Source organism: Myiozetetes cayanensis, unplaced genomic scaffold (genome assembly GCF_022539395.1).
Source record: "Myiozetetes cayanensis isolate MyiCay16 unplaced genomic scaffold, myiCay2020 scf2-11, whole genome shotgun sequence".
Lineage (NCBI taxonomy): Eukaryota > Metazoa > Chordata > Aves > Passeriformes > Tyrannidae > Myiozetetes > Myiozetetes cayanensis.
Genome location: NW_026087411.1, coordinates 61,103,376 through 61,130,524, shown reverse-complemented (window position 1 = coordinate 61,130,524; position 27,149 = coordinate 61,103,376). Strand labels below are relative to the sequence as shown.

Here is a 27,149-nt window from a genome sequence, read left to right as displayed (position 1 = left end):
AGCCTGTGGTGTCTTCCTTTCACCCCAGCCTACACTCCTCTGTTCAGCTGTGTTGGTTGGTCCATAGTCCATTAATTTTATTCAGGTACTTAATGTAATTTTAACTGCAATTCTAAACAATTTTGGTTGCTACCAAAATTTCACTCTCTGCTTTTATTCATCCATTCAGTCCCAGTGACTCCCCAATATATTTGTCTTTATACACATTACTCCTCTAATCTTTCTGCCACAATAGTTAATTCTGAGATTAGGGACTGCATTTTACTATCAGTTCAAATATTTACTGCACTAGCTCAGGCAGAACTCAAAGATTGCTACATCATTCAGTGCTAATGATTTCTGCTTCTGTTTGCTATTTTATTCCAGCATCTCTCCTTGACATGGCAGTTTCTGACATCACTTTATTTTTGAGGAAGATGAGATGCCCCTGGAAATCAGGCCACTTGTTTAAGTATTTACTGTAAAGGTAGCTTTAGGGGTCTATCATTGGAAATGCTTATGGGAGGCACAAGCAGGTATCTGGCAGAATGTGTGATGAACTAATTTATCGATCAGACCTGTATAAGCAGGTTCAACTCCATTTTTCCCATCTATTCACCTTTTCCCCTGACAAGTACTTCTGTCACTCGAAGTTACACTTTAAAGAGTTGCAACTCAAAATATGAACAATAAAATCCCCAACCTTCTATCCAAACATGCTGAAGAAACAATTTTTTTCTTCCTCTGTCACTCCTGCCTCAATATAAAAAGCCTTTTTTATGAAATAGTGATAGTAACCTCAGGCTTAGATAGGTTATCTGACAAATGGCAGATTTTTGAGATCCTGCTGAGATTTGAGATTTGGACATCTAGAGACTTGAGCTTTATATAATGCTGTTAAAAATGTGAGATTTCCAGCCGGTCCCACAAGGATGCAAAAGGCTAAAGATAACAAAACTTCCGAGCAAACAAAACAAGCTGGTGGGGCTTCTTACCCATTCCCCCCCACAACCTTCTTCATTAGGACTGTTTTACTGGGCACTGCAGTAACAAAGAATTACTCTTTCTTAAACCAGCGAGTGCTCTCTCTTATATTACAGAGCTTTTCATAGCAAACTGTGCAGACAAAGAAGGTAGTATCTTACGTCCATAAGAGCTGCATTGATGTAGTTGCTGCTCTCCCCATCAATAGTAATTAAGAAAGGCAGACATCTGTCAGGTGGCAGCATATCCATGAAGCGGTTCTTGTCGTGGTTCCTTGGCAAGCAAGCTATGCTGCAGTCCTCTGCTTGCAGGCGAGGGGTCACAGAATTCAGGGTCTAAGGGAAAGAGGATGCTGGCTTTAGTGCACTGAACCAACACACAATGGACTCAAGATTCCCCAAGTTTTAATGTAAAATATTGCAATATGAGAAAACGTGAGGCAGTAGTGAGAAGACATTTGCAATGATGAGCTCCTGTCCGTTTGTTGGACGTGCTGGGGCTTTTCAAGGGAGGTTAAGCTGCGGGTATGAAAGGCACTCCACATACCACATTCCGCATGACAGTATCCTTTCCGAAAGGAATAAAACAAACAAGATCCTTTGGAGCCCTAAAGAGCTATGCCTTAGCTGTGCAACTGCAAGCCAAAACTCTCTGTTGGTTCCTACTCACTGCTCATTATTCCAGACAGATATTTCTACACTATTTTGTTAAAGGAAGGATATTCCATATCTAAAATAACTTTGCAAAGCACATGAACATGGATGCTTTATTTTCTGGACAAAGTTAGAGACCAAATGCTATTAAAGTTGCATGAAAAGCCTTTTCATTAAAATAAATTAAAGGTATCTAGAGGCAAAAAAATTGTTGTTGCATCAAGAGTTAGTAGGAACTGTGAATACCTGAAACTCATCTTTGAGATGTGAAGAGTTTGTCTGAGAGTCTATTCTAATCATATCAAAATAAGCAGCTTTGAATTCACAGACAGGAATGGCAGTTTCTCCACACAGGCAAGCTTCTAGAATGGCATCATGAATAAAGATGTACTGCTCCTATCAAATCAGGAAAAGAAACAAAAATTATAGCCATTTAAAAAAACCCGGATCTTTCCTTCTTTTAGGATAAACAGATCTACTGCACACTGTAAAACTCATCAAGGTAGTGTCCATCGATACATTAAATAATGTTTTAATACAAACACAGTCTTGTTCTTATTGGGCTGCAGTTAACAAGGACATTTTCTTCAGGACCAATTTAAATTCAGTAAAACTTCACAAAGCGGGGATAGCAATTTATTTAACAGGAGGTTTTTAGTGTTCTTGCAGTGCTTATGGGTTTCTGTGCATATGCCAGTGACTTGTTGGCTATACTAATTTTTTTAATAGCTTTCAGTCTTCTGATAATAACAGAAAGAGTAAATTGCTTCAAGCACTACTAGTGTAATTAGCCAGTATTTGGCACGCTGCGCTCTCCTTATGCATGTGCAAGCTAGTACACCAGTTGCCTCACAGCCAGCTCTAGGCCAGTAATAAATTCAAGTGTGTTCCAACAAAAGCACCATTTCTTCCCATTTTTTCCTGACTTGCCTTGAGATAGCCTGAGTCCTAGGTAACTGCACTACTATTTCAATTAGGCCTCCTGTCAATTTTTACACAATGCCCATTATATTTTCCCACCCTGAGAGTAATAGATGTAAACCATGTCTAGAACTGTGCCAGCCTCACCTAGTTACTGTGTATACAAATGAGGTTCCAACAGCATAAACTTTAATACGTGCCTATAGAAACAGCACACGTCCAGGGACCATGGCCATCTTCTGTCTCTACAGCCTTTGCTGCCTTACCCACACAGCTATAGAGCTATTGGCATCACTGTCGCCTATCTAACAAGATCTTGCTGCAATTACAGATTTATTTTTCTATGCAAGTATGAACCTCTGAGACAAGGTGAGAGGTAAAAGGCAAAAAGGAGAGAAAGAGAAAGGAATAATAGTAGAGGTGTTAATTCACATGCAGATTAAGTTTTGGAGGGGATGGTTGAAGCAGTCAGACTAAAACACTCCACCCCAAAGGTTAATGGCCCTGTAGCAGGAGTAGTTGACCATGACCATTTATTTGTTCAACTGCCACAGGTCAAAGCATGGAATAAAAACTGCACCAAATTACACCGATATGCCTGGCTGCCAACTGCAGAGATTTCCATGTGGTCACAGGTGAAATAACTTCTCAGGTAGATGTCCCTATGGAGAGAAGCGGCAAACCACTTCAGATAAGCTGCCTTAACATAAACTGATAACCTATGCTTGCATGGAAGCTCAATGGTACTCTAGTGGCAGAATGGGAAGTGCTAGAGATTCATTACTAAGGCAATGGTTTGTACTATGAAGTTGTTGAAGACATATTGAAAGACCAAAAGGGTAAAAAATGGTAAAAGCTTGGCAGCAAGGTTAATAAAGCAAACAAAAACAGAGTTGAAAAGGGAGAAAGAAATGGAACATAAAGTGCAACAGTCAATTTATGGATAAAGTGATCAGAGATAGTCTAAAACCAGTGGCAACCTGCTGAAATTCCACCTGTGGGTTCCTGGAATTGCTGATACCAGAGCTGGGGAGAGGTGTCCCAGACAGGTCTTATGCAAGGTCTTCCCTAAAAAAATCCTCCTTGCTTTCCTTTTGTTACCCACTGAGGTGGGTACTTGTTTGTGTGAAGACTAAAAGAGTTGTCAGGTTTGTTGTACCACCCTGGTTCTGAGCACTGTTAGCACTGAGTAATGCCCCCGGATGGACATAAACCCTCAAGAAGGCCACTGCCTGCTCTTCTCAGAGTCACAGTGAAATTCTGACGTAGTGTGTTTCAAAAGGCTTTGAAGGCAAACTGCCATACCTCGGTCTGTACCATGTTGATGCGGCGGGACCGTAAAGCTTTGACACAGTTGTAGATATCCACAACACCTTCTCTTTCTGCCATATCTAACATGATATCGATCACAATATAACAACCTGTCCGTCCAGCACCAGCACTAAAAAGAATCAGTAAATACCGTTAGGAATATCCCCAGAAAAACATCTACAAACTTTATAGCTATTACTGAGGGCATTTTTATAACGACATTCAGTTCTCTCATCACAATCACTATCTAAATTTTATCTTCTCATCATAATGTCCTTTAAATCTTTTGATGTGTCCAAAACAACCTTTTTCCACCAGATCTGATCTCCTAAGTAACAGTAAAAAAAAAAAAAAAAAGAAAAAGAAAAAGAAAAAAGAACTTCCTTTTATCATTCAGATCAATACTTAAAGGAAAAAAAATTAGTTTAACTGAAATCTGGAGCATAATTAAGCTTATGCACTTCAGAATATGACAGATCTTGTTTTTCTTTAATAAGACTAAGGATGATTTTAAGTGATATATATTGCAATAAGAAACGCAAGTGTATGTTTTACTGGCCAAGTTCCAAGCTAGTTCAGACAGCACATTTAACAGGATCCAGAAGATTCACTCATGATTTATTTTGCTTTTACATAAAGCTATGGACAGTTTTTGCACACTGAATTATTAAAATCTATAAAGGTTGAGTAACTTTATGTACAAAATGTAATTAAATATTTGATGAAAATCTTTAAGAAAATCATACATTTGCTGAAAATAAATTCTATTTGTCAAAGGACTGTGTTCCAACAACAAAACCTTGCAAAACCTGCACAGGAAAAACAATGTTCTGTATTTGTTGCCATTAACCTCATTCCATCTTCCTTCATCTACATGCTTACTTTGATTTAAATTATTAATCTGTTCAGACATTATATGCAACACCAAACTATCAGAGCAGATGTATCTACGCTCATTCTTGAATACTGTCACAAAATTGTTGTAGGCTACCTAAAATGATAGCCTAAAGTATTATATGATTTAGCTGGTGCAGATGTTGCAGGAAAAAGAAATTCTCCGGCTATTGCTTTTAGGAAAAGTGTACTAGAACCTGGTTATTTCCAGACATTGCTGTAGGCAGCCAAATCCTACTGCGGTGTGAATTAGGCAATTCAAAAAGGGAACAACAAAACCAAAACACTTTGAAATGGTGAATGCTCCACAATAGACTCCTGTAAATAATCATACTACATGTTAGTGGAAAAAAATCAATCTTGCCCCTTCTGTACACACCTGCAATGGACAACAATAGGCCCTGCACTAGGAGGGTTAGATAATTTGACTCTCCGTATAAAGGAAAGCAGGCCTGTGGCATTGTAAGGAACTCCATGATCGGGCCAGCCAGTGAAATGAAACTGTTTAACTTCACGGATTTCATTGTAGCCCCTCTGTAAAAGGCAAAAAAACCAAAGTTATGAAATTCAAAGTATTTCACAGACTAGATTTTATCTGATCAAATAATGAACACACATACTGATAGAATCTACGTGCAGTTTTTATTCTTTCACTAACTATTTAAAGCAAAGACCCACAGGAAGCTTACAGATGTCACTGTTGGGTTTTTTTTTCAATTTTGAAGTTTGTAATTTTTAGTTTTGACATTAAGCATGCTAGTTTTGCTGCACTGTTTTTTGTTTGTTTGTTATTGACTTAGATGCATTTTATATTGATTTTCAGAAGTTTTGCTAATTAAGACAATGGCCAGCTACCTTTAAAGGCAAGTAAAATGATTTAAAATAAGACCACAACCGTGCCACATATATTGCACTTCACAGAGTCTGACCTTTGATTGAGATTGACTCAGCAGCAGTCAGAACAGAGTGAATGGAGGGAAAGAGCAGGCATGACTCATAATGTGGTACTTGAGCTTAGCTCACAAGCATGGCTATGGAGAAGAGGGGACTGTCAGAGAGGGAAGGGCAGCAGTTGACATTTCTGGGGAAATTCAAAGTCCCACAGTGAGATACATGTTTGGATAGCGCTGATGCAATGCATAACTCCCATGGTGAGGTAAGGCTGCTTATACTGTGGGCCTGCTAATGAGCCAGAGGGATTTGGAATTCTACAGGAACACATGTCAGCATGGCCTCTTTCATCCTCCTTGCTACCAGGGAACAGTATTTTGCTGAGCCCTTTCAAAATGTGCTCACCCTTCCCAGAGTGAATGTCCTGACGACGTACTCCGCAAGGGGCTCCATCTCTACACAGGTCACTTTGAAGTCCCCATAAACTTCTGTGTCATCAGGCCAGTACTTGTAACACTTAACCTAAATACAAAATGGGTATGCATTTTACACCAACGGAAAAGAAAAGCTTGAGGATACATGATACTGCATGACACCACATTTATTTCCAAAATGACCATGCACTCATGTGGCTTGTCATGGCTAATGGCTGCTATGTTAAGTTAAGCACTAGCTACAAGGAGTTTCCACTGCTTCACACAGCTGTACTTAGATGCCAAATTCACTTTTAAGTGAGCATTTGTATTTTTTTTTTAGTGCTGAGCTATGGAATGTATTTCCACTTATGGTAAACTGGGATGCATTTTGTATCCATAATCAAACTGTTGCAAGTAATCCAAGATATTTTATAGAACTCCCTGAGGGATGTGTTACTGCTGAACTGTAAATAATTTGCTGACTTCTAGCCACTGATATTGGAGCTCATTTCCTCACTAGTTCACTTACCCTCCTCATTTGAGTGACAACATGCAAATCTATTTTGCTGAAATATGAATTTTGGATTTAGACAATTTTTCACTACTCATGAAAGCAACACAGCAAACACCTTCAGAAGTCATTTTTACACAATGCCATAGTGGCAGCAACGTCTGGACTCTTGCCCCTTCCCCTCTTAGGATGCAGGATCATCCTTCACAAGACCCTTCTACATTCTGCTGATAGTGTGTCTTGTCAGCTGGTTGTTTTTTTTTAAGCTTGCAGCATTAAAAGAAAAACAAAACCAAAAACTTACTCTCCCAACTTCCACTAAATTTGTGACCATCACAACACAAGCCGATTGCTCCTGCCATATCATTCTCCAAAAGTCATACACAGTCTCATGAACTGGACCTGTAAGAAAAAAATCCAGGTAATAATCTGCAAAAAAATAATAGTCAAAGCAAGTGCTAAAAATAAAATCCAGTGCTTTTCAGAGCTGATGTACATGAGCACACTTGCTCAGAGATGAAAGCTTTGCAAAACCACATCATCTTAACATTGTGACAGTTTCCAGACTATATTGTTATTTCTAACCAATGCTGAATCTTCCCAATTTAACTGAATTACCACTTGAAAGAAATTAATAGTAGGTGTTTCGTGTATCAAAATGCCAGAAGCTGCTTGAAAACTACAAGGACACAGGAATGTGTGACTACACCTATAGTTACAGCCCCAGAGATATATTTTACATTTGTTAAATACAATGTGTTGAGAGTCAGTTTCTTCAGGTGCTCACCAAGGATATGCCCATGCCAGAGTGAAGTATCAGGCAGGAGGGCTGCTGGTACAGGTACTGTGCACTTACCATCCAGATGCTGGCAAAGCACAGAAGCACAAGTAGGTGCTGAGGCGTAAACTTCCCACTGGAGTGTATATAAACTAACTTAACTACTTTTCTGTGAGGCAAATGAAGAGCACTCAGTTAAGCTCTTGCCTCCTGCTCTGCTGCAGAGGCATGCTGAGTGACAGAGGCTTTTACTTTGCTACAATAACCTCAGAAACAGCTTCCTGACCATCCAGCACTACTATAAATATTACTTATATAACTCATATAGAAGAACAGAATTATTTAAGTTGGAAAAAGACTTTAAGATCATTGAGTCCAACTGCAAACCCAGCACTGCTGAGCACAACACTAAACCTAAAAGTAACATTTGAAGACTAAAACATATTTCTTCATATGTTAGATGATGGGCTGCACACAAAAGAGGCATTAAATTTTTGCCTCCTTTACACACTATTATGTGCTACGATTTACATAGTAAAACAAAAATAAAATGCAAACGTAGACTTAACTACCACAGAGAGACCTATTGAGGCAGCACTTACACAAAAATTAAAAAACACGTGGACAGAACTTTGAACATCCTGCTTTAAAACAAGTCTTTATTTTGTCTTTCCTGTGTGCAGCTACAATCAACCAAGGGCACAAATAACAGGATATTTCCAGACAGCTATCTGATTATACTCACAGATCAAATAATGGCACACCTAAATCTAATTATTTTTTCTTTAATTCATATCCTCTGATATTTCAGTGCAATCTTAGACTAATCTATTTGTTTTTCCTCACTGTGAGGAGTTTTATCAGAAACACAAAATTAATAATTTCCATAGAACTTTAGTTTTTTTCTCTAACCCCTGATTTTATTATTAGGGTGTTACATGATAAAGATTTTCCTCACTCCTTCCTAAAAAGAGGCTTTGTCCTCTGGACTTAACTTTACCCAGATTTTCTGAGACAGAGTTTAATTTATCATTACTATCTTCACTGTATCCTGGACTAAATCCTAGACAATAAAAGAATACACTGTAATATGGAAAGAAAAATGCCTCAAGGCAGGTTGAAACTGTTCTTTTCTGTCCACATCTCTTTTCTCTATTCATCTTCATAATTGGAAATCATGGTAGTAGCTTCTGACTTTATCAGCTGAATTTATCACTAAAAGATTTGCTCAATAGCTAATTAACATGATAAATTAGTGCAATTTTTGAATTTATTCACATTCCACCTGAACAAGCAATGTTATTTTACCATAATACAAGATGACAACTCACAATACTGTGTATGCTTTATTTCCACCTACTTCCATTTTACCAAAACACTTTGGGACACTACAGAGAACACTTGTTTGATTTGATTAAAGCTGGCAGATCCTTACCTTGGGTTGCAATGTAGTGACTTGGTCTCTGATATCCCTAAAACAGCAATATAAGTTGGTTTGAGTATCGTATTACTAACAGAGAGTGGAAAATAAAAGCCTTAACTCTAGACAACATTTTCAGAACAAACCAATATTTAAGAGCAGCATGAAGCTCAAAATCTCAAAAAAACAGTTAATATTGAAAAGGTTCAAATGACAACAGATAAAATGAAAATAAGAACATCTGACTTGAACAGACACTGTAGTGTACTGGGAAGGAGTATTCTTGATGGGTCCCCCATGCCTAAAAACTGGTTATCTATTGACATTATTTCCCCAGCTGAATACACTGGGGCATTTACTTAAAATTTACGAAAAATTCTTTGCCACCATATTATCTCAGTAGTTGATCTGTGTTCCCAACTTAGCCAATATGAAAAAATATACACCTTTTTCCTTCTTCTAAACAGAGAATCATTGTAAGGCACAGAGGTATACACCCCAGCTCTAACTAATGGGGACAGAGCTGAACACTTGTGTGCACTGTCTCAAGGTCCTACTGCAGTGAAATGTTCTGCTTGACTGTACAAACATCAGTTATAGTGGGCATGATACACACAAGTATATACATAATACTTACATCTCTCTCTATATATATAGTTAGATATAGATATATATGTAGAGAGGTAACCCTATACAACTAAGCTTTTCCACGTAGCTGGGTCTATGCCAGTGCTAGCAGTACTAAACAGCACTAATTGTCCACATAAAAACTACAAGACAAAGAGGTACTGCTCCTGAGAAATAATTCTCAGTATATTTTGACCAGTACCAGCTAGATTTAGCTACAAAGAGGAAGGAGAGTTTAGTATTGTTGGTGAGAAGACAATACAGAATTTCACCATGTGCAAAGGTTAATAACTCCAATTATTCTCTAGCTTACAGTTTTATTGGGCTACTTGCTTGAAGCACTTCATTACAGGGGAGCACAAGCCCTTGGATTCCAGGTATTCAGAAGAGACTACTAAAGTAAAGGACTTCAACAAACCCAAGGAGGTTTTATTCTTTTCCACAAACTGCTTCATTATCCTGTTTTGAGTGAGAATGCCTTCCTCTGGGGCTTATGAAAAAACTTCTAAGTATCTTACTCTTGGCTTTATAAGAGACCAAGATTGCATCAAATGACTAAAAAATTTCTCATGAAGTTCTTAATATCAATCCTCTGCTTCAAATGATGAAAGTGGAACCTGGGCTACACTGGTTTACACTGAGTAATGCTTTCCAGAAGATAAAAGTGCCACTTAAAAATTGCCAAGTACCAGTTTTAACCTGTAGTTTTCTTGTCTGGCTCTAATGAGATTCAATTCACTCCTAAATCAGAAAAACAATATGCTCAAGGAACTGGAATTATTACAAATCTGGGAGAGTTTTCTTGTTTAAAGCCCTAGGCAAAATATCATGGGCCTATCACTTCACAGAGACTGCCTTGTTAAAATATCCAGATAAAAAGACATATATATATCTAGAGCTAAATCTTTATATCCTGGAAATTCAAGGGCTCTTAAATGATTTATCAACTAACAGTGGTCAGGAAAAACTGCTAAGGTTCAATTATAAAAAAAAGTAATCAAACTCCATGTATTTGAAAAACATTTGTACTTGTTACTCCACTACCTTTCAAATTACTTTGGAATTACTTTGAATACAACACCTTGTTTATTCCTATGGTTTTAATTGGAGAAAAGTTATATGTTGTTAACCAAAGCATCTGGCAAAATTGGTATCACTTTTTTTAAAAAATGCATAATTTATTTTGTATTCTGATTGAAGTATGGAATTTCAAACTTTAGAGGTTTTCTGCAGAAGTGAGGAAATTTCTACTACATTAAAATATTTATATAAAATGTGTTTGTGTATATACTTTGTAATATCTAAATCAGCACATTAAGACAAATGACACCTAAATATTGTTTGTCTAAACTGTTGTTGAAAACAAACAACCCCTCCCTCCAAAACCCAACCTAACCCACAAATGCCATAGTCCCTCTCTTTTTGCTAAACAAACATTATGGCTACTCCACAGGTACATTTTCAGACAACTACAGTACAGGATACTATCTAGTTTCTCACATATAAATGGGAAGGGAAAAAGAAAGGCTAGTGGTGAAAATCATCACTAAAAATGAGAACAGCAAGTACTCTTTGACAGATAGGCTCACTTGAGTTATTTAACATCCAAAAATATGCTAAAAGGTATAATTATGCTAAAAGGCTAAATTTTTTTTTCAAAACAGGTACAAAAAATATTCACACGAAAAAGAAATTTTTTAAAGGAACAGATGAGATAAATTAGATGAGGCATGCATAGTTATCAACTGATAAAAATAGAAGAGGAAAGTAATTAATAACAATATCTATATTAAATATTTACAATAGGATGCTGTTATTCACATATAGTGGTACTTACATCCCTGTACAGCCAAATCTACAGCCCAAACCAAAGTCAGATGTGAAAGAAAGCACAACAATGTCAGTGAGTACTAGGACGTAGAACAAGGAAAGTGTACATTTGTTCTTAATAAAAGAAAGCGTTCAATAAATTTGTAGGCATAGCATGCAATAATTTCACATAGAGAAGCTGGCAAATTGAGAGGGAGAAAGCTGTGCATTCCACTCACATCTATGTAGTTGGCATTAATGTAATCTGAAGATGGATCATCTTCAACAGGTTGCAAAATCACCCTGGAGTGGTCATCTGTAAAAACCAAGTGGTTACGGAGCCTTTTTGAAGTGTGATTTTTTTAGTAAGATACTAACGGTAAGTCATCTAGCAAACCAAAATCAGCTGGTATAAGCACCTCACAATTTACAATCTTTAAATACAAAGGGTTTACACAGAATTACAAAGAACCATTTTGTTTGTGGTCTCCAATTATTTCAAAAAACATTCACTAAATTTCATTAAGTGTAGCTGAAAGGTGTTGGCACTGTTACTCGTGGTTAAAAAGACACAAAGAAAACAGGTTACTTGCTCAAAGTCCCTTTCAATATCAGTTCCACTGCTGGCAATCTAGAAAACCAAAAATGCTGATTACTGTTTCCTCACTTCCAACCCAAGCCTGCTCAAGTTCATATTGAGACATTAATGAAGTCAAAACATGTGGGTTAGCAATGCACTTGGATTCGATGAAGAGGTAACTCTACCCATTCAGGGACTTCTCTGGTACCTTGATTCCTGTGTGTTCAATAGCACTGGTAAAACAATACAAATTGCAAATAAACAGAATCAACATCCAAATGAGTGCTAGCTTGTTGCTGATATATGCTTACCACCGCTTGCACAACGGAGATGCAAATGCGAAATTCAGCCTGAGTTATAAAAGGAAGAAAGTTGAACTGTGAAGGACAAAAAAAAAAAAAAAAAGCTGAAAAAGGCACTGTCCTGCTTCTCAGCTGAGGGTATTAAGCAGCTATGCCACCGGAGACTTGTAAAGGAAGAGAGAATACAGCACGGGTAACACACGAGTAGAGCTATCGCTCAAACCAAGGACACCGATACTCACATGCTATAATGTTTCCATAGCGGTTCTTTGTTCTGTTTTGATCCTTCTTAGCGACATCCCAAGAAGCTGACTGCCCCTCAAAGAAACTCTATAAATAAAAATGTTCCGAAAGAAAACATTCTGACCATTAATTTATCTCCAGAAATAACAGCTTAAAAGAACTGCTCTACCATAAAGTAAGCTCAGCTTGGCTTGTCTGCCCTGATCACCCAGGTGGTACCATGGTATATAAATATACCTAGTGAAGAAGGAAGGCTCTCTCTGACTGCTATGAGTAAATTGGCAAGTCACTAAAGAACTCCAGAGTGATTCCAAATGCTGCAATTGCTGGAAGGCTAAACTTGCTCATACATACTTGCTATGGAGGAATGACAGCAAACTGAGAACGCACAGAGAAACCGATCACTCTTCTTACAGGACACCATAATATACAGCCTGTTTCCTACAGCATGACATCGCTTTCCACATCTTACTTAGTAAAATGGCTTTTCTTCCTACAGAGCCATGAGGAAATCTCCTCTGCCATTGTTCATTATTCACGTTGCTTTTCCTCGTATCCCTCCCTCTAGCCACTAGCAAAATTATTCTACATTTTTGAGCTCTTAAGAGTTTGATCTCTCAGTAGTGATAGAAGCAGCTTTTATTCCTCCTTGGCTTTTTCTTCATTGCCCGTAGATATATTACAGCTGTTGCAGGTCTATGCTATTCTTTCCTTCCAGATGTTCTCTTATCCTGATCTGGGTAAGTTATCTCCAGAAAATACACAGTAGTCATGGAAACAGAACTTTAATGCACAGTCAGAAGCCCAAGGCAGGGAATAGATGTCGTGTATAGTAATAGAAGAAGTAGCAAGCAGGAAAACACCTGATGTGGCATCAGGGACCACCCTCCCTCCCCAGCAGTGGCTGGGCTTAGCCTTGAAGTTAGGCAGAGCATAATGAAGTATATTTAAGTAAAAGAGAGGAAAAGAGAATAATATTCTTTTAAAAACCACACATTTATTTATTCCAGTTCTTATGTTACAGTAGAGACAGCTGCAGAAAGGAGAGAAGATTGAAAACTGTGTCAGAAGAGATTACTTACTCAGAGAAAACTCATTTTAAACCTAGCTGTATTGTGAGCAACCTTGGCAGTACCATTCCCATCTTTACTGTGCGTCCTACCTGATATTCTAATCCCAAAGAATCACAAGAGATTCAGAGATCAGAAGTGAAATTAATCTGTACTCATCTTCTACCTCTGGTGCTGGGAATTTTTTGCTTCCACTTCAACATTAAAGTTGTAAGTAGACATGCTCAGGCAGGTCTAATTAGAACTTCAAGACATTACTACCCTCAGCATGTCGTTACTACTTCTTGGCTGGACTTAAGTCCCAGTATTGCCCTGCTGAGATGCTATAATAAATCATGAGAGTGCTTCCAGTCAATATTTCTTGTGAAACTGGCCAGGTTAAAATCTTTACTTTAACCTAATCCAGGAGATCTGCACTGAAGATAGCTCACAGAACTAATTACAACATTTCTACTAAAGAGCAGCAACAAAAGAGTGGCAACTTCTTACAATATGTCAAAAAGATTCAGCAGGACATGTCTTCTTATACCCTAAGAAACACAGAGGGGATTTCTACCAGGCAGTGGTAAAGGCTAAAACCACTGGACTCCATTCACTATTTCACTTGGGAGTTACACATGTAGGAATCTTATGTCTGTGTATCTGTTTTTCGCTTAAACCCGTGACATTTAGTTCCATCCTTTTGCAATACAATGCAAACAAAAGGTTTCCCATTTCAAAGGGCAAAGCCTAGCAAAGCCCCACCACTGAAGATCTCACCTCATACTCCTCTTTAAATCCATAGCTGTCAGAGGTCTTCATTAGGTTAATATGCTGCAGGAGATCAGCCACCCTGATGGCAGGGTGCAGCTGCCCAGTCTGGTATGGGGATTCTGTGCCTTCACAGAGATAACGAGGGACATCCAGGAGTCGACTGGACTCTGCTGTCGCACTGTGATTTTCATCTGTATTCACAAGAAATCAATGCATTAGGTAGCTGCAGAGCAATAACAGCAGCTGCAATACATATCAATATCTATTTTCAACCTCTTCCTTCAAAAACATATCTAATTTCTGAGAACGCAAAGCACTTACTCTCCAGCACATAAATACTGTGAAGTACATAAAAGAATTTAACAGCAAACACATACGAAAGTTTGCAGTCCTTCATCCCACAATAAAGATGTCTGAAGGGCATTTTGTTTGAAGCTACAAAACTTTATGACATAAATGTACTTGGAAACTCCAGACTCTATCACCCAAAGTAACTTTTTAATGGATAATATGTATCAACAGCAATACTACACCCTAAACAATAAATTAGAATAATTCTATAGTGGTATCAGCACATAATTTGTCTAAAACCAACAAACAGTAAATTGAGATCCCGGTCAAAAATAAAAGCAATTATGCCACAATTCAGAACACCACCTCCACTTAGGAAGACGAATCAGCACTTCAGAGTAGTCATTTTAACTCGAGTCTTTTAGTAGAGAAATGAAACTGTTGAGTGTGCTGATTTCAGCCACAATTTTTGCTCTGTATAAACAAAGAAGTTTCTTCCAATGCTTTTTGCTACACCAATCCTCATATCAAAACTAAACGTCAAAGATGCATGAGGTGATTGCATTTTGTCAATCCCTTTTGTGAAACAGTTATTTAAATTAGCAATCATCAGATCAAATTAATTTGCATGGGAAGAAAAGTTCAAATTTAAACCTTCTTGGAAAATAGCTACTGAAATGAGAAGTGGGTAGCTGACCCCTCCTAAACTTCTTTGAAATCTGTTTACCATTTTCCTCGCAAAGGATCCAGATTAGAAGCAAAACACTTTAGGAAAAAAAATGAACACCTCAAGGGTTGGATTTTCTACAATTGCGCCAAAATGCAAACTCTGTTCAATGCCTTCTGAAATGAAATCTCCTAAGAAACCTGATTTTTTGAACTGTCACAGAAGCTGCTAATTTCAGTACATTTATGCCTCACTAACCTGCTTAATAATGTGAGTGACATGCAGCAGTCACTTTATATTACAGTGTTACCCCTATTAAATTGCACACATTCCAAACCACCTCAGGATTTGCAGTTCTCCCCATTCCTTGCAGTATACTTACCAGTAATAGGCACTTTAACCCATTGAAGCAGCAAAAAACAATGAGTGAACAGAACATAAGAAATTTATTTCAGGACTATAATAGAAAATGACTAAAAGAAAGTGACATTAAAAGTTGTTAAAGCTTCACAATAGGTAACAATGAAAGCCATTTAAAAAATATAAGGGCCACATTATTATGCCATCACTGTAATGATAGGGACTTGAGAAAAGCAAAATTGTCATACTAACTTAGTGCTAATATACACAGAATGGAGAGTAGCATTAATAACCTATACATGAAGAAAAAGAAACCTAGTATAGCTACAACTAATAAGAGTTTCATATAAAAGAGTATGCTCTATGACTTAGAACCCATAAAATTTTGCTTCTCTCAAAATAAAAGCAGAACTGTTTTGTAATGCTGGGCCAAGCAAGGGCTATACTGAGTAGGTCAAATGATCCAGTTCCAAAGGAATAAGTTTACAGGTACCCAGCCTCTTTCACATTGTGTGTCCAAAAGCTTGTACACTTCTCTCCCACTATTTCAGTCCACTCCATGAAAAATATTATCTCTTCCAACTTTCATTGCTTTGCTTATACCAGAAGACTATCTTGCCCAGAATAGCATTACCACTAGATGGAAATGCAGACAGAAACTATTAAACTGTTCTTCACTTAGTTCCTTGCCCTTGCTGTTCACAACTGTCTGTATCTGTGTCTGCCACAGCAGAAAATACCCTGACAGTATGGGTAATTTCTTATATGAATGGTAAGGTACCATAAGCATTTCACGAGCACAGGATCAGATTTCAAAGTTATCTTGATTATCTGGGACACAATGAGAAAATCAACAAGGTGAATTGAATGGTGAATGCAACATACTGTGTGTGTTGGAAAGGGAAGTCAAATATAAACTTACAGAATGGAGTAATGGACTGGCTAATGATAACTGTGATTTTAACAGGTAACTCAACGCAAGTGAGCAACATGAGCACAATAAAAAGGAGAAAATACAGTTCACATAGCAGGAAAAATGCAAGAAGGGTATGAGGGTACCTATACCACTCAGCTCAGCACCGAGACTTTTTCTAGGAACTGTACCTGATTTGGGCTACTGCAATTTAAAATTCAGCCTATGAGTTGGAAAGTGTTCAGAGGAAAATAATGACAATGAATTTAGTAAACATCAGCTACAATATGTTGAGTGCAAGAACTGTGTTTAATTCAACTAAAAGAGAGACAATTGAGAACGTGAGCCTTTCAATGGGAAAAAGACTGCTTTGAAAGGACACAAGCATGAGTCCTATGAGTCCCTCAAAGGAAAATGTCTCAATCCACAGCAATGATTAGCCCAGCTAGGAAATACTAGGAGTAAGCATTAATAATACTTAGTAGTAGCACTCAGTTAGTAGTAATTAATACTAAGAAAATTGAGCTTTGGATCCCAAACATTACTAACATGAATGTGAATTTTATTTTTACTTAAGAGGATAGAGGTATTGGAACATGCCACTGCAAGAGCAAAATTCTGTTCACTTCAAATGTTTAAAACACAATGAGGCAATCAGTTGCCAGAAAGAGTCTATATTTTAAGTGTAATGTCCCATCTCAAAACACAGGAGGGATTAAATTGTCCCCAGGTTCCTTTAAGTGCTACTTCTAGGAATCTAATTTTCAACATGCTTAAATTCACACCCATTTCCTGATACCTGATTTTTAGCCTAAAATAACCTCAGCAACAGACTGAAACTCAATACTGTACATTGTGTTTATCCAACCAAGAACTTGGGTACAAATTATACTTTTCACTTTGTATTAAAAAACAAAACAAATAAATAAATAAAAAAATCAGTGATTCTAAAACCTGCATTCAGTGCTAGATTCAGCACAGGCATAAGCAGCCTGGCCATTTCAACATATGTTCTTCTTTCTGAAGTAAGTAAAAAGTTGAAAAATTTAATAGCTAATGTCAATTGAAATGTGTAATTAATATAGGTAGACATAAGCATTTGTTCATACAAAGAAAGTTGTTATCTTCTTGGATATTCTGGAATTTTCCCTTTTCTATTTTTCTTTTAATTCTTGTTACTTAGAAAATTGAACTTTGTGTGGTAAATAATGCTAATATGGACCTGAATTTTATTTTTAAGAATCTCTTAATAGAGTTCTAGTTTCACATGTCAGTTTATCGGAACTCAGATTCAAAGCTCTGGAAAAAAAATTTTGGTATTTTCCATTTACCTATTTCCTCATTTACTCTTCAGTTAGCAGTGACTAAGAATAACATCTTAATGAGAACATAAAATAATTTTAATTCTAAAACTGTTCCAAGTTTAATTCTGAATTGATGAACTGAGTGTAGAGTTATTTTCTGAAAACAGAACAGTTTTACATAAAGCAAGCTGTTTCAATTTTCAACCATGCAAGGAGACAAAACTCATGCAGGAATGGATAATGAAGGACTGGGGTCCTCACCTAACACAGCTGTCGGCACAAGTGGATCATTGGGCACTGTAGAAAAACAAAGCCCATGAAGAAATACATTACCCTCAATTTGTGTATTTTTAAGAATAAAAACAACATACTTCAGAATATAAGCAACTGGTAACTAAACCCCATTAATTTTATTACAAGAGAAAAACAGAATGAATATACAGTTCCAGGAAGCATCCTGAATAAAAGAGGAATGAAAGGCAGTGATTTTGGACTTCAGAAATGTAATAATAAGGGCAAAGAGATTCTTAGTGAAATGAAATAAAGAAGACATTACATGCAATTTAGTTTTTGAAAGGGCTCCTCCTTTACTATTGTTCTTTCACCTCAAAATAAAGGTTCGCTTTCATAGAACTCGCTTCTTTCCTTTTAAACCCATCCTCTCATATAATACTTCAATAGCTCATCTCAAAATAAAATGGTATTCCTATAAAATCTTCCAGGTAATTAAAAAAAATTCATACATTTTTACAGTTAATAGCTTTTTTAATGTGCAATACCAAAGATATTTCTCTTAATGAGTATAGGAAAATCACAAATACACCAATGCAGATGTCTGAATAAAATTCATAGAATTTTATCTTTCATTATCGCAACTAGAACCATACACTAGACAAACGTGCTCTTTGGGACAGAAATGGTGGAATCCAGGATTTGGTTTTGTTCCAATCTGGAACACAAAATTAGAATATCAACTTCTCTGTGACAAAATTAAGCTCCAGTTCTCAAGCAGTCTGCCTAAACGTTTGTCACATAGCAGGAAACCCTGAAAGCTTGGAAGACTCAGCACAGACAATGGTCAGGAGAAATTAATTCTCCAACACATAAAAAAATCACATACCTAGAATGCTAGAAACCAGCAATGGCCAACTTTGCCAACCAACCAGGATGGCTGTGGTGGCTGGGCTCTTGGCAACACATCAGTCCATCTGGAAGGCTGCCTAAGTGCCTGGCAGTCCCAGCTCACTAATAGCCATGTAAATTCCTGATGAATTCTTTGCCTGGGATTCACCGTCAAAGCACATATCAAAGTGTCTCTGCTCTTCCTGCCTCTACAAATTTCAGTGCCAATAAGACATCAAACTTTGGAGACTTTTCAAACTGTTCCGCAAAAACTGTGTAGAAAGACTACCAGGCTGATACTAAACTCCCATTTATAATTGGTTATGGGACACTTAAAATGTTAGCACTTTGCAGTTTGGTAAGCTTCAATAAACCCAGCAATAAACCCTCCTCCAAAATCCATTTCCCTTACAACAACCAGAAAAGAACTTAAGAGCCTTAAGGGATGTATTTTGCTCATGCATGGTAAGCAATATGGGAGGCAAGAGAAGAGAGATGCAGTGCCATTTCCAAAAGATTCCAGTTCAGAAGCAGCTCAGGTTGCTCAGATCTGTTTAAAGCCAAGCCACAAATCCATGGAGCTGTGAGGAGGTCAGGCTCCCACCAGCTCCAGGACAGAATTGTGTCCCTTTGGAAACTTCTACACTATTTTGATGTATCCAGAGTCTGCCAGTGGAGTATCTTGCTTTTGTAAAAGGCATAGTGCAGATGCTGGGAGGCAAGAGTGCTGGACAGTAGTAGCTATAACCCAGACACTTAACAATCAGAAACTCAAACAGCCAAACTTTTACAAAACCAGACAGTTGGCAAGTCTACAAAAAATGAATACAAATATAGAACAAATTTGTAGATATATTAACAAGTTTGTTCCTAAACTTCACAAACAACAATGAAAATTGTCAGTCTCCTTCTGTTATAATGTTCTTACTGCCAAAAACCCAATAGAAATTAATTTGGACCTCATATTATTATTCATTCTATACACAGTGTTACACAGTAATATTTAACATGTTGGCATTAAATACCTTCATGAGGAAAAACTCAGTTTCATATTTTAATTGAGATATTCTAGAAGTAGAATATTTTACCTAAACCAAAAATCATTGCACAGTGAAAGTACATGCAGATATTTAATTAAATAATCAGCCACATAATAATAAGGATAACATATGGACTGCTCTATTTAATTTTTAGCTTTACCCAGTGTTCCTGGAAAACATGGAGCTTAAAACCATTTTCCTTAAAAGGTAGAATTGTTTTCTGTGTTTCTGTATTCACCCACACTCCATAGAAGATATCACTGTCTACTTACATCTGGGGCTGAAGTTATGTGAGTCCATAAATGTGATTGAAAGGGGATCCTCTGCATGCAGAGTGCTCTGGTCAGCGTAACTCCTATCCATTGCATTCACCATGTGGGTCATCTCCTGGCGGGTTGTTCCCATGGCATCTTTGCGCTTCTTTGCAAGTTTGCTGCCCAGCCAAGAAAAAAAAAATGCAAACCACCTTAATATTTGATGAACTTTGATGTCTACAGTAATCATTATCTGTAATCCTGAGTGACTCAAAAGTTTGGCTGATTTCCCTGTGTACAACTTTTTCAGCATGTAATTGATACAACTGTGCACCCTGCTACGAAAGAGTCATGATCACGTCTTTTCTGTACACACACAAATGCTGTAATGGAAGTGCTTACTTCTGTACCCTGGTAATATTTTTTTTCCTGTGGAGTAATTACACTAATATAAACAAATTAGAGAATATAATTACATTTTAACTGAAATGACAAATAAGAAGCATCTGTGCATGCAGTTTTATCAACCATCTCTGTTTAAATATCTGTTTTGATTTTATAAATGGATAATTCATTCCGCTTGCCTGCCTTGTTGGGAAAAAAAAATCATTTAACCTTCTAAATTACTTTGTTACTAAAAAACCAATGAAATAACAAAAGAAACATAATTATTCAACATAGATTAATATTACCTTTTATGTTAAAGGTTGTTCTGCCCATTCAGTATACAAGATAGAACATGATAGCACACCTCGTTGCTGATACTGAACTTTGGTTCTTTGAAAAACATAACTAACCCCATCATTCTACTTTTTCATGCAGTTTGGGAACATCACAATTTTGTCATTAACATTCTTACACTATGAATGTATCACAGTTAAAGAGCAACCTAATCTGTACAACTAAACCCCTCAAATTAACAGCCAATGCCCTTAAAGTGCACACCTCAGAAATATCCTCAGAAATACCTCTCAGTTCTTCCCTTTTGAACTGGAAGTGATTTTCACTGTCTCCAGAAGTCAAGAGGAAGCGAATAATATATTTTAATTATAACTTAAAGCCTACTACACTTAAAGCATGTATCTCAAGTAGCAGGGAGTATGCAGACTAGCATGAAGTGCTCCTTGGTTCTGCAGGAACCAGTAACTTACATTAGACTATTCTGAAATCTCCCTGTTTTCATCTGAAGCTGTGACTGCTATATAATAGATAGCCAACCTGCTTATTTGGATAAATCTGACACCACATGGGAGAGACACAATCATCACTTAAGATACTGAGTTCTTGAAAATGTATGTTTCAAACACAGCTTAGCTTCATAAGTTTTTTTCTGTGCAGAATATCATCAAATACCTTGCTAATTGTTTAGACAGTGTTTATCTGACATTTCTCTTGACTAAAAGGATTGCTTGCTCTTCCTCTATTCTCTGTCAGCTTTTAATATTCCACAGCAGACAAGAATTATATATTTATTACATATTACATTAGATATTATGAAGAAATTCTTTACTATAAGGCTGATAGGACAGTGGTGCACGTTGCCCAGAGAGGCTGTGGACTTCACCTCCCTGAACATTTCCAAGGCCAGGCTGGATGGGACTCTGAGTAACCTGCTCTGGTGGAAGGCACCCCTGGCAGGGCTATTCAAGCTTGATGATCTTTAGGGTGCCTTCCAACCCAAACCATTCTAGGACTCGATGAAGAATATTAGTGAAAATTAACCATCTATTTACTTGATAAGTGTTGGGAACATCCACAAGAGAGGACCTACACTTCTGTCTAAGGCAAGAAGTAATTCATGCTTGTGCTTATTTAAGAAAATGTTACTTTAATTAACAGTCTTGGTTCATGATGAAGGAACACAATGTAGAATATGGATGGATAAAGCCTCTTGCAAACAATAAAGATTCTTCCACCAACCAGACTCATCTCCTTATTTTATCACACTTCCCCCCATCCCTTCTTTTTCCCATTTACAGATGGAGTAGCTGGAAAATTACTACTCATTAACACTCTCACCACAAAAATCCAAAAGGTGTTCTCTAGACCTATAATTTTTTCATCAAACTCTTGTGGTGTACATGAGGGTTCTGTATCAGTTGTTCAATGAAAAATAAAAAATCTGTTAGATGCCCCCCATAAAATGCTTTATTTTATACATTTGCTCCATACCTTCCTATTAACTTAAGAGAAACTGATTTAAATTATATTCTGGTTGAAAATGAAGACCATAAGAACTTCCAAATTGGAAACTGTTTGAGCTTTATAACACTATCAAAGCTTTCTCAAAACTAGCATTTCTAGTTCAAGCTGGCTTTTTTAAGTTTCAAAGTCTTTGAAATGGTCTCTATACACCGAAGATCACCTTTTTCTAATGTCACCTCAGAAACGGAACAAAAAGACTATTCCATCTCATCTCTTGGCGATATTAAGCTTTTCTTTGAAGCACAACTTTGTAACAAAACCTGCCAGCTATGATAAATAAATCAACGGTTATTAAGGCTTTCACGGTATTAGCTTATTACAGTAGCTACTTTCTAATTCTTATGCTGTGCTTCAGCACCTAAAAAGGCCTATTCTGTTGTAGCACTGCAACCCAAAACTGCTGGGAAATGGGAGGACGGTTTTATTGTTCAACAGCTCCTGGTGCCCTTGGAGTTTGATGACTTCTTTTGCCTTTCATTTCCTTTTTTTTCCTTCCCTCATCCAGCTAAAGGCACATGAAACCTATGCTTCATGATAGTTAAGCAAATCATTAGGTTAAAGAACTTGAGGCTGACAGAAAGTGCAAATGATTCTCATTATCTGCTAAAGGGTCCAGTTGGATGAAACTGCAGAGGTGGATGCTACAGTGGTTGGAGGGGAAAAGTTCTCCATCATAGGATGAAAGTGTGTGGTTAATTATCTTGAGTTGAAGCAATTGTTATTTAACAAGGAAATTATAATTTGTCACAATAAACCAGAGAATGGCAGCTAGCTAAACCACTTTAGCTTTACTTTTTAATTATTATAATTTTAAAATTTTTTTAAAGAAGTCAATTAATCTGCTTAAATTTGTGGAAGAGCACCACTACTGGACACCACCAGTTCATCAAAGCACTTGAATGCATTCTTAGAACCCCTCTGAATTCAATGGTTTTATGCATTTATTTAAAATGAAGAATGCATGTAACTGCTTTGCTCAATCACAGACAAAACCGTTGCAGTCCTCACAAAGACTCATATGGTGAATATGTATAAAAAAGTCAATTTTGCTTCAAAGAAGTACAGCTTTATACAAACCAATGTCAAAAGTAAGACCCACGCTTTAAAATATGTATGTAAAGCACCTCAGAAGTGATAGACGCAGATCATAACCTATTTATAAACGTTTGGCATCTGCCTACAGTCTGCATAGGAAAAGTGGTGCACAAGATCACTCCTGAACTGATACACTAAGAAAGTAGACTCTGTGATTTACAAGTTCTCTAGTTAGGAAATGGGAAAGGAAGTTTTTTTCCTTAGTGTGACGTGTTGCTGTGAATCATACTGCAAAATAAATTAAGATTACAATAAACTAAAATAGTTATGGGAAAAACTGTGGAAAAAAGCTATAGTCTCAATATACAGTCAGAAATACAATATCCCTTTAAAAAAAATAAACAGAGCAAGAATAAGAGGAACAACGATACAAGCAATTTTTCCAGCCTGAGAGCAACGAAAGGTAACTATCAATGAAACTTAAAACAATTATAGAGACTGTTTAAATTTTTTAAAAAGGGATACTGCATCTTTAAAACATGTAAAATAGTAAGTCACCCGTATTCTACTTACAGATAGTAGGAGTAAGAATAGTAGCTCCTCCTGGCAAGCAAATCACAGACAGTGGAAAAAGAGAAGCAATGGTGAATGAAAAGCATGACTCTGTCACATTCAATAAAGCAGAAAAATGTGTGTTTAAAAAAAAAAAAAAGTTGAAAAATTCATGTTTCTTTGGTTAGCATTTCAACTTGCTCATGCACAAACTAGCCTTACTTTGCCATGCAATTAAAAAAAAAAACAAACAAAAAAAACCCCACTAGCATATAAAAATGATTTTTTAGAGAGATTATTTGAGAAAATTACATGCTGAGACTTCACTTATTGCCAGAAGTTTGAAAATTAAATGGATTGTGTAATTTCAACATGCAGTTCAGCATAATATAATGATTACCGCCTAGATGTCATGACAAATGAACAGCTGTGTACAAATCTTGTGCAGCTGATATGCTTTTTACTTTTCAGTCACAAAAAATAAAGGTTCCATTAATAAATACATTTAATCAGAAAACAATTTCATGAAATTCATTTTAACATCTTTATCAGTACACAGGTGTATACATATATGTTTGTATGCGTACAATGTGTAGCTATATGAGTACACACATTTTAAAGAATGCACGTTTACAACAGACATGTGTATACTGACATATATACCACACATTTCCTGAATGCAAACATATGCTTTCTATTTCAAAATCTTAAAATTGGAAATGCTGATGTAGTCATGCTAAGCATTAAAAACATGGAAGGTAAACAAATGGAAGGAAATGAAGGACATTTGAAAATAGTCCAACAATGACTTTGAAAATAAAAATGGCATTGCTTGTTAAAGATGCAGTATCCCTTTTCTTAGCTGGTTTGATTACTCCAGTAAAAGTCTGTAAAAGCTGTTAAGAGCTTCATTCAGGAAAACTTCAAACCAATTTGTACAAAATGATCAGGCAAAGCCTAAAACATCTCATGTAAATAAAAAAAGCTGCTTAGTACTCCATTTTCCAATAAAATGTAATGCCGCATTTAATCAGTTTGAGATAGTGCTGGTTGTGTGCATACAACTTAATAAACCAATGAAAATGCAGAAACCATTGTTTTATTGACTTTTCCATCTAATAAGCTGTGGTCAATTGAGGTATCAAAAGGGATACTACATAATGGATCACTGAATAGGTACACTACAGAGGATGACTCAGACGGATCGGTTTTCAGTCCCACCACAGCTAAGTGAAGTGTGTTTTTGTTAGTGTGAATGTGTCAGAGTTTTTACAGCTGTTCCTGCCTTCATGGTATGAATTGCCCTGATTCACTAGATGGACTGAATTAATTCAGGAACACAAAGTTTGTCTATGCTTTTTGTAAGAGACCTTGACTAAAGCTGGTATTAAAAAAAGTGCCCATTTTCCCTGAGGGAAGAGAGGGAGAAGAATGGCACACCTATAACATACACAGTAGACAACCAATTAAACTATCAGGATGAAAAATTGCCAATCATTAAAGATTCATTAAGCAGGTTAATTTCTCACCTATTTGAATACAAAATAGTACAGGAGTCTAGAAATATTATGTGCTTTAAAATGATGATTGTTCCTAAGAGGATACTGCCTTCACAGGTTCAGAGGAGGGAAGCGGGGAGAAGGGGAAAACCTTGAAACAACACTTCATGGATGTAATTAACTTATTTTCATCAAAAAATTAAATAGTGAAAGTATGAGCCCAAAAGGACTCGGAATGCCAGAGGTAAAAAGGATAGGAAAAATGAACACATGGAATTTTTTTGTTTGTTTATTACCTGCCAAACTAGTCAATCCCCATCTGGAAGTGACTGACACTATATATATATATAGTGTTAGACAGTCTCTCTCTCTTACACACACACACATGCACACACACTGAGTTTTCTGTTAAACAGAAGGGGACCACTGTAACACGCACTAGACGATACTCCTCAGCACACACCTTGCTATAAAACTACGAAATAGAGATTGCCTCCTAAAAGCTGAGAAACAACTTCTTTTTTGTTTTTCAGAAGTTGTGTAAATAAAGAAAACTTGTTGACTGTATGTCTTTTTTGCATATGATGAGTTGGACCTTTTGCATATGTGTTAACTCTCAACCACAGAGGTAAACAACAGAGAAAAGTAAAAGCACTTTTGGGAAAAATCACATATGTAGCTAACTAACACAGAACACTATAAGCATACCTAATGTTTCTAATGCAGACGTTTCTTCTCCAAGTTATATATCTCCAGGGATAATTGTAAAAAGGCAATAAATTAAAAAAATCTAATGCAAACCAGTAGTTATAACATATAGAATGATCTTAGGTACGACTTTAATCTTTTTCTTAATCTTTAAAAATAATACCAAGCTGCATTTCAGAAGAACATATGCAACATTTACAAAAATACTTTTCATTACGACTTCTGCAAAAGGCAAGGGCACACAACGCACACACCATGGGAAGGCAAAGGGTTTGTTCTATCCAAGAGGAATCAGCTTGTGTCACATGAAGGGAACCCACCAGAAAGGGAATGCACAGAGAGAGAGGAACTAGTTTCTATACCATAAATAAAGATTTATAGGGACATATTATGGACTTTTACGCCAGGTTAAAAGAGTTGCAAGTACTAAGAAGGCTAGACTTTGAAACACTGACCAAGCAATAGGATAGCACAAAGTTACTACAGGTAGGATTGGGATGCAGGGTTAGCTCTGTACAACGCCAGAAGATGGCGATATTGCTTACTCTCTAAGAAAGCACTGAAAAAAAAATTAAAATTCACTCAAATTAATACACTTTTAAACAATTTCATGCACTAGGGACTCACTAGATAATTTTACAGTGATGTAGTATGACTTTTAAGAAAAAATGTCACGTTTATAAGAGCATAAATAGAGGTATAAAATAACATTATTTTGTAAGTTGTGTAACATACAGATACAAATAACTCATTAGAGCTGCATATAGAAAATCATATTCATTATGTGATTAAAACATGAAAAGTGAAGTACGTTATTATTTTTCTTTCCTTTAAAAAATAAAAAAGGCTCCATGAATTTTAATTCCACCCACTTCAATATTCTCTACATTCCTCCAACTCCAACTTAAAACTATTTGGACAAAAATAAGCATGAAAAAATATATAGCTATTGAATCCCAAATATAAAGAAATCCTCTCTTTAAATACATCCTAAGAATCACAGCAAAACCAAAAGGAAACACAAAGAACTCATCCAAAATCTGATGGGACCTATTGC

General features: G+C 36.6%; 1 protein-coding gene across 14 annotated transcripts in view; it reads right to left on the bottom strand.

The window, feature by feature from the left end:
• Nucleotides 1-27,149, bottom strand: part of PTPRK (protein tyrosine phosphatase receptor type K) — a 393,483-nt gene that overhangs the window by 10,183 nt on the left and 356,151 nt on the right. For 2 of the 14 annotated variants that reach the window (XM_050315961.1, XM_050315960.1), the window contains exons 15-30: nt 26,093-26,134; nt 23,907-23,936; nt 20,112-20,272; nt 17,939-17,974; nt 15,483-15,494; nt 14,149-14,333; nt 12,319-12,406; nt 11,434-11,510; nt 11,223-11,240; nt 8,774-8,810; nt 6,865-6,962; nt 6,039-6,155; nt 5,122-5,276; nt 3,843-3,978; nt 1,863-2,012; nt 1,125-1,298 (exon numbers count right to left, since the gene is read on the bottom strand). In XM_050315961.1, the coding sequence (XP_050171918.1) occupies nt 1,125-1,298; nt 1,863-2,012; nt 3,843-3,978; nt 5,122-5,276; nt 6,039-6,155; nt 6,865-6,962; nt 8,774-8,810; nt 11,223-11,240; nt 11,434-11,510; nt 12,319-12,406; nt 14,149-14,333; nt 15,483-15,494; nt 17,939-17,974; nt 20,112-20,272; nt 23,907-23,936; nt 26,093-26,134 (1,516 nt within the window). Of the gene's footprint in view, nt 1-1,124; nt 1,299-1,862; nt 2,013-3,842; nt 3,979-5,121; nt 5,277-6,038; nt 6,156-6,864; nt 6,963-8,773; nt 8,811-11,222; nt 11,241-11,433; nt 11,511-12,318; nt 12,407-13,296; nt 13,353-14,148; nt 14,334-15,482; nt 15,495-17,938; nt 17,975-20,111; nt 20,273-23,906; nt 23,937-26,092; nt 26,135-27,149 lie in introns of those variants that run through there. The other 12 variants (XM_050315968.1, XM_050315967.1, XM_050315972.1 and 9 more) reach the window with 9 other exon arrangements.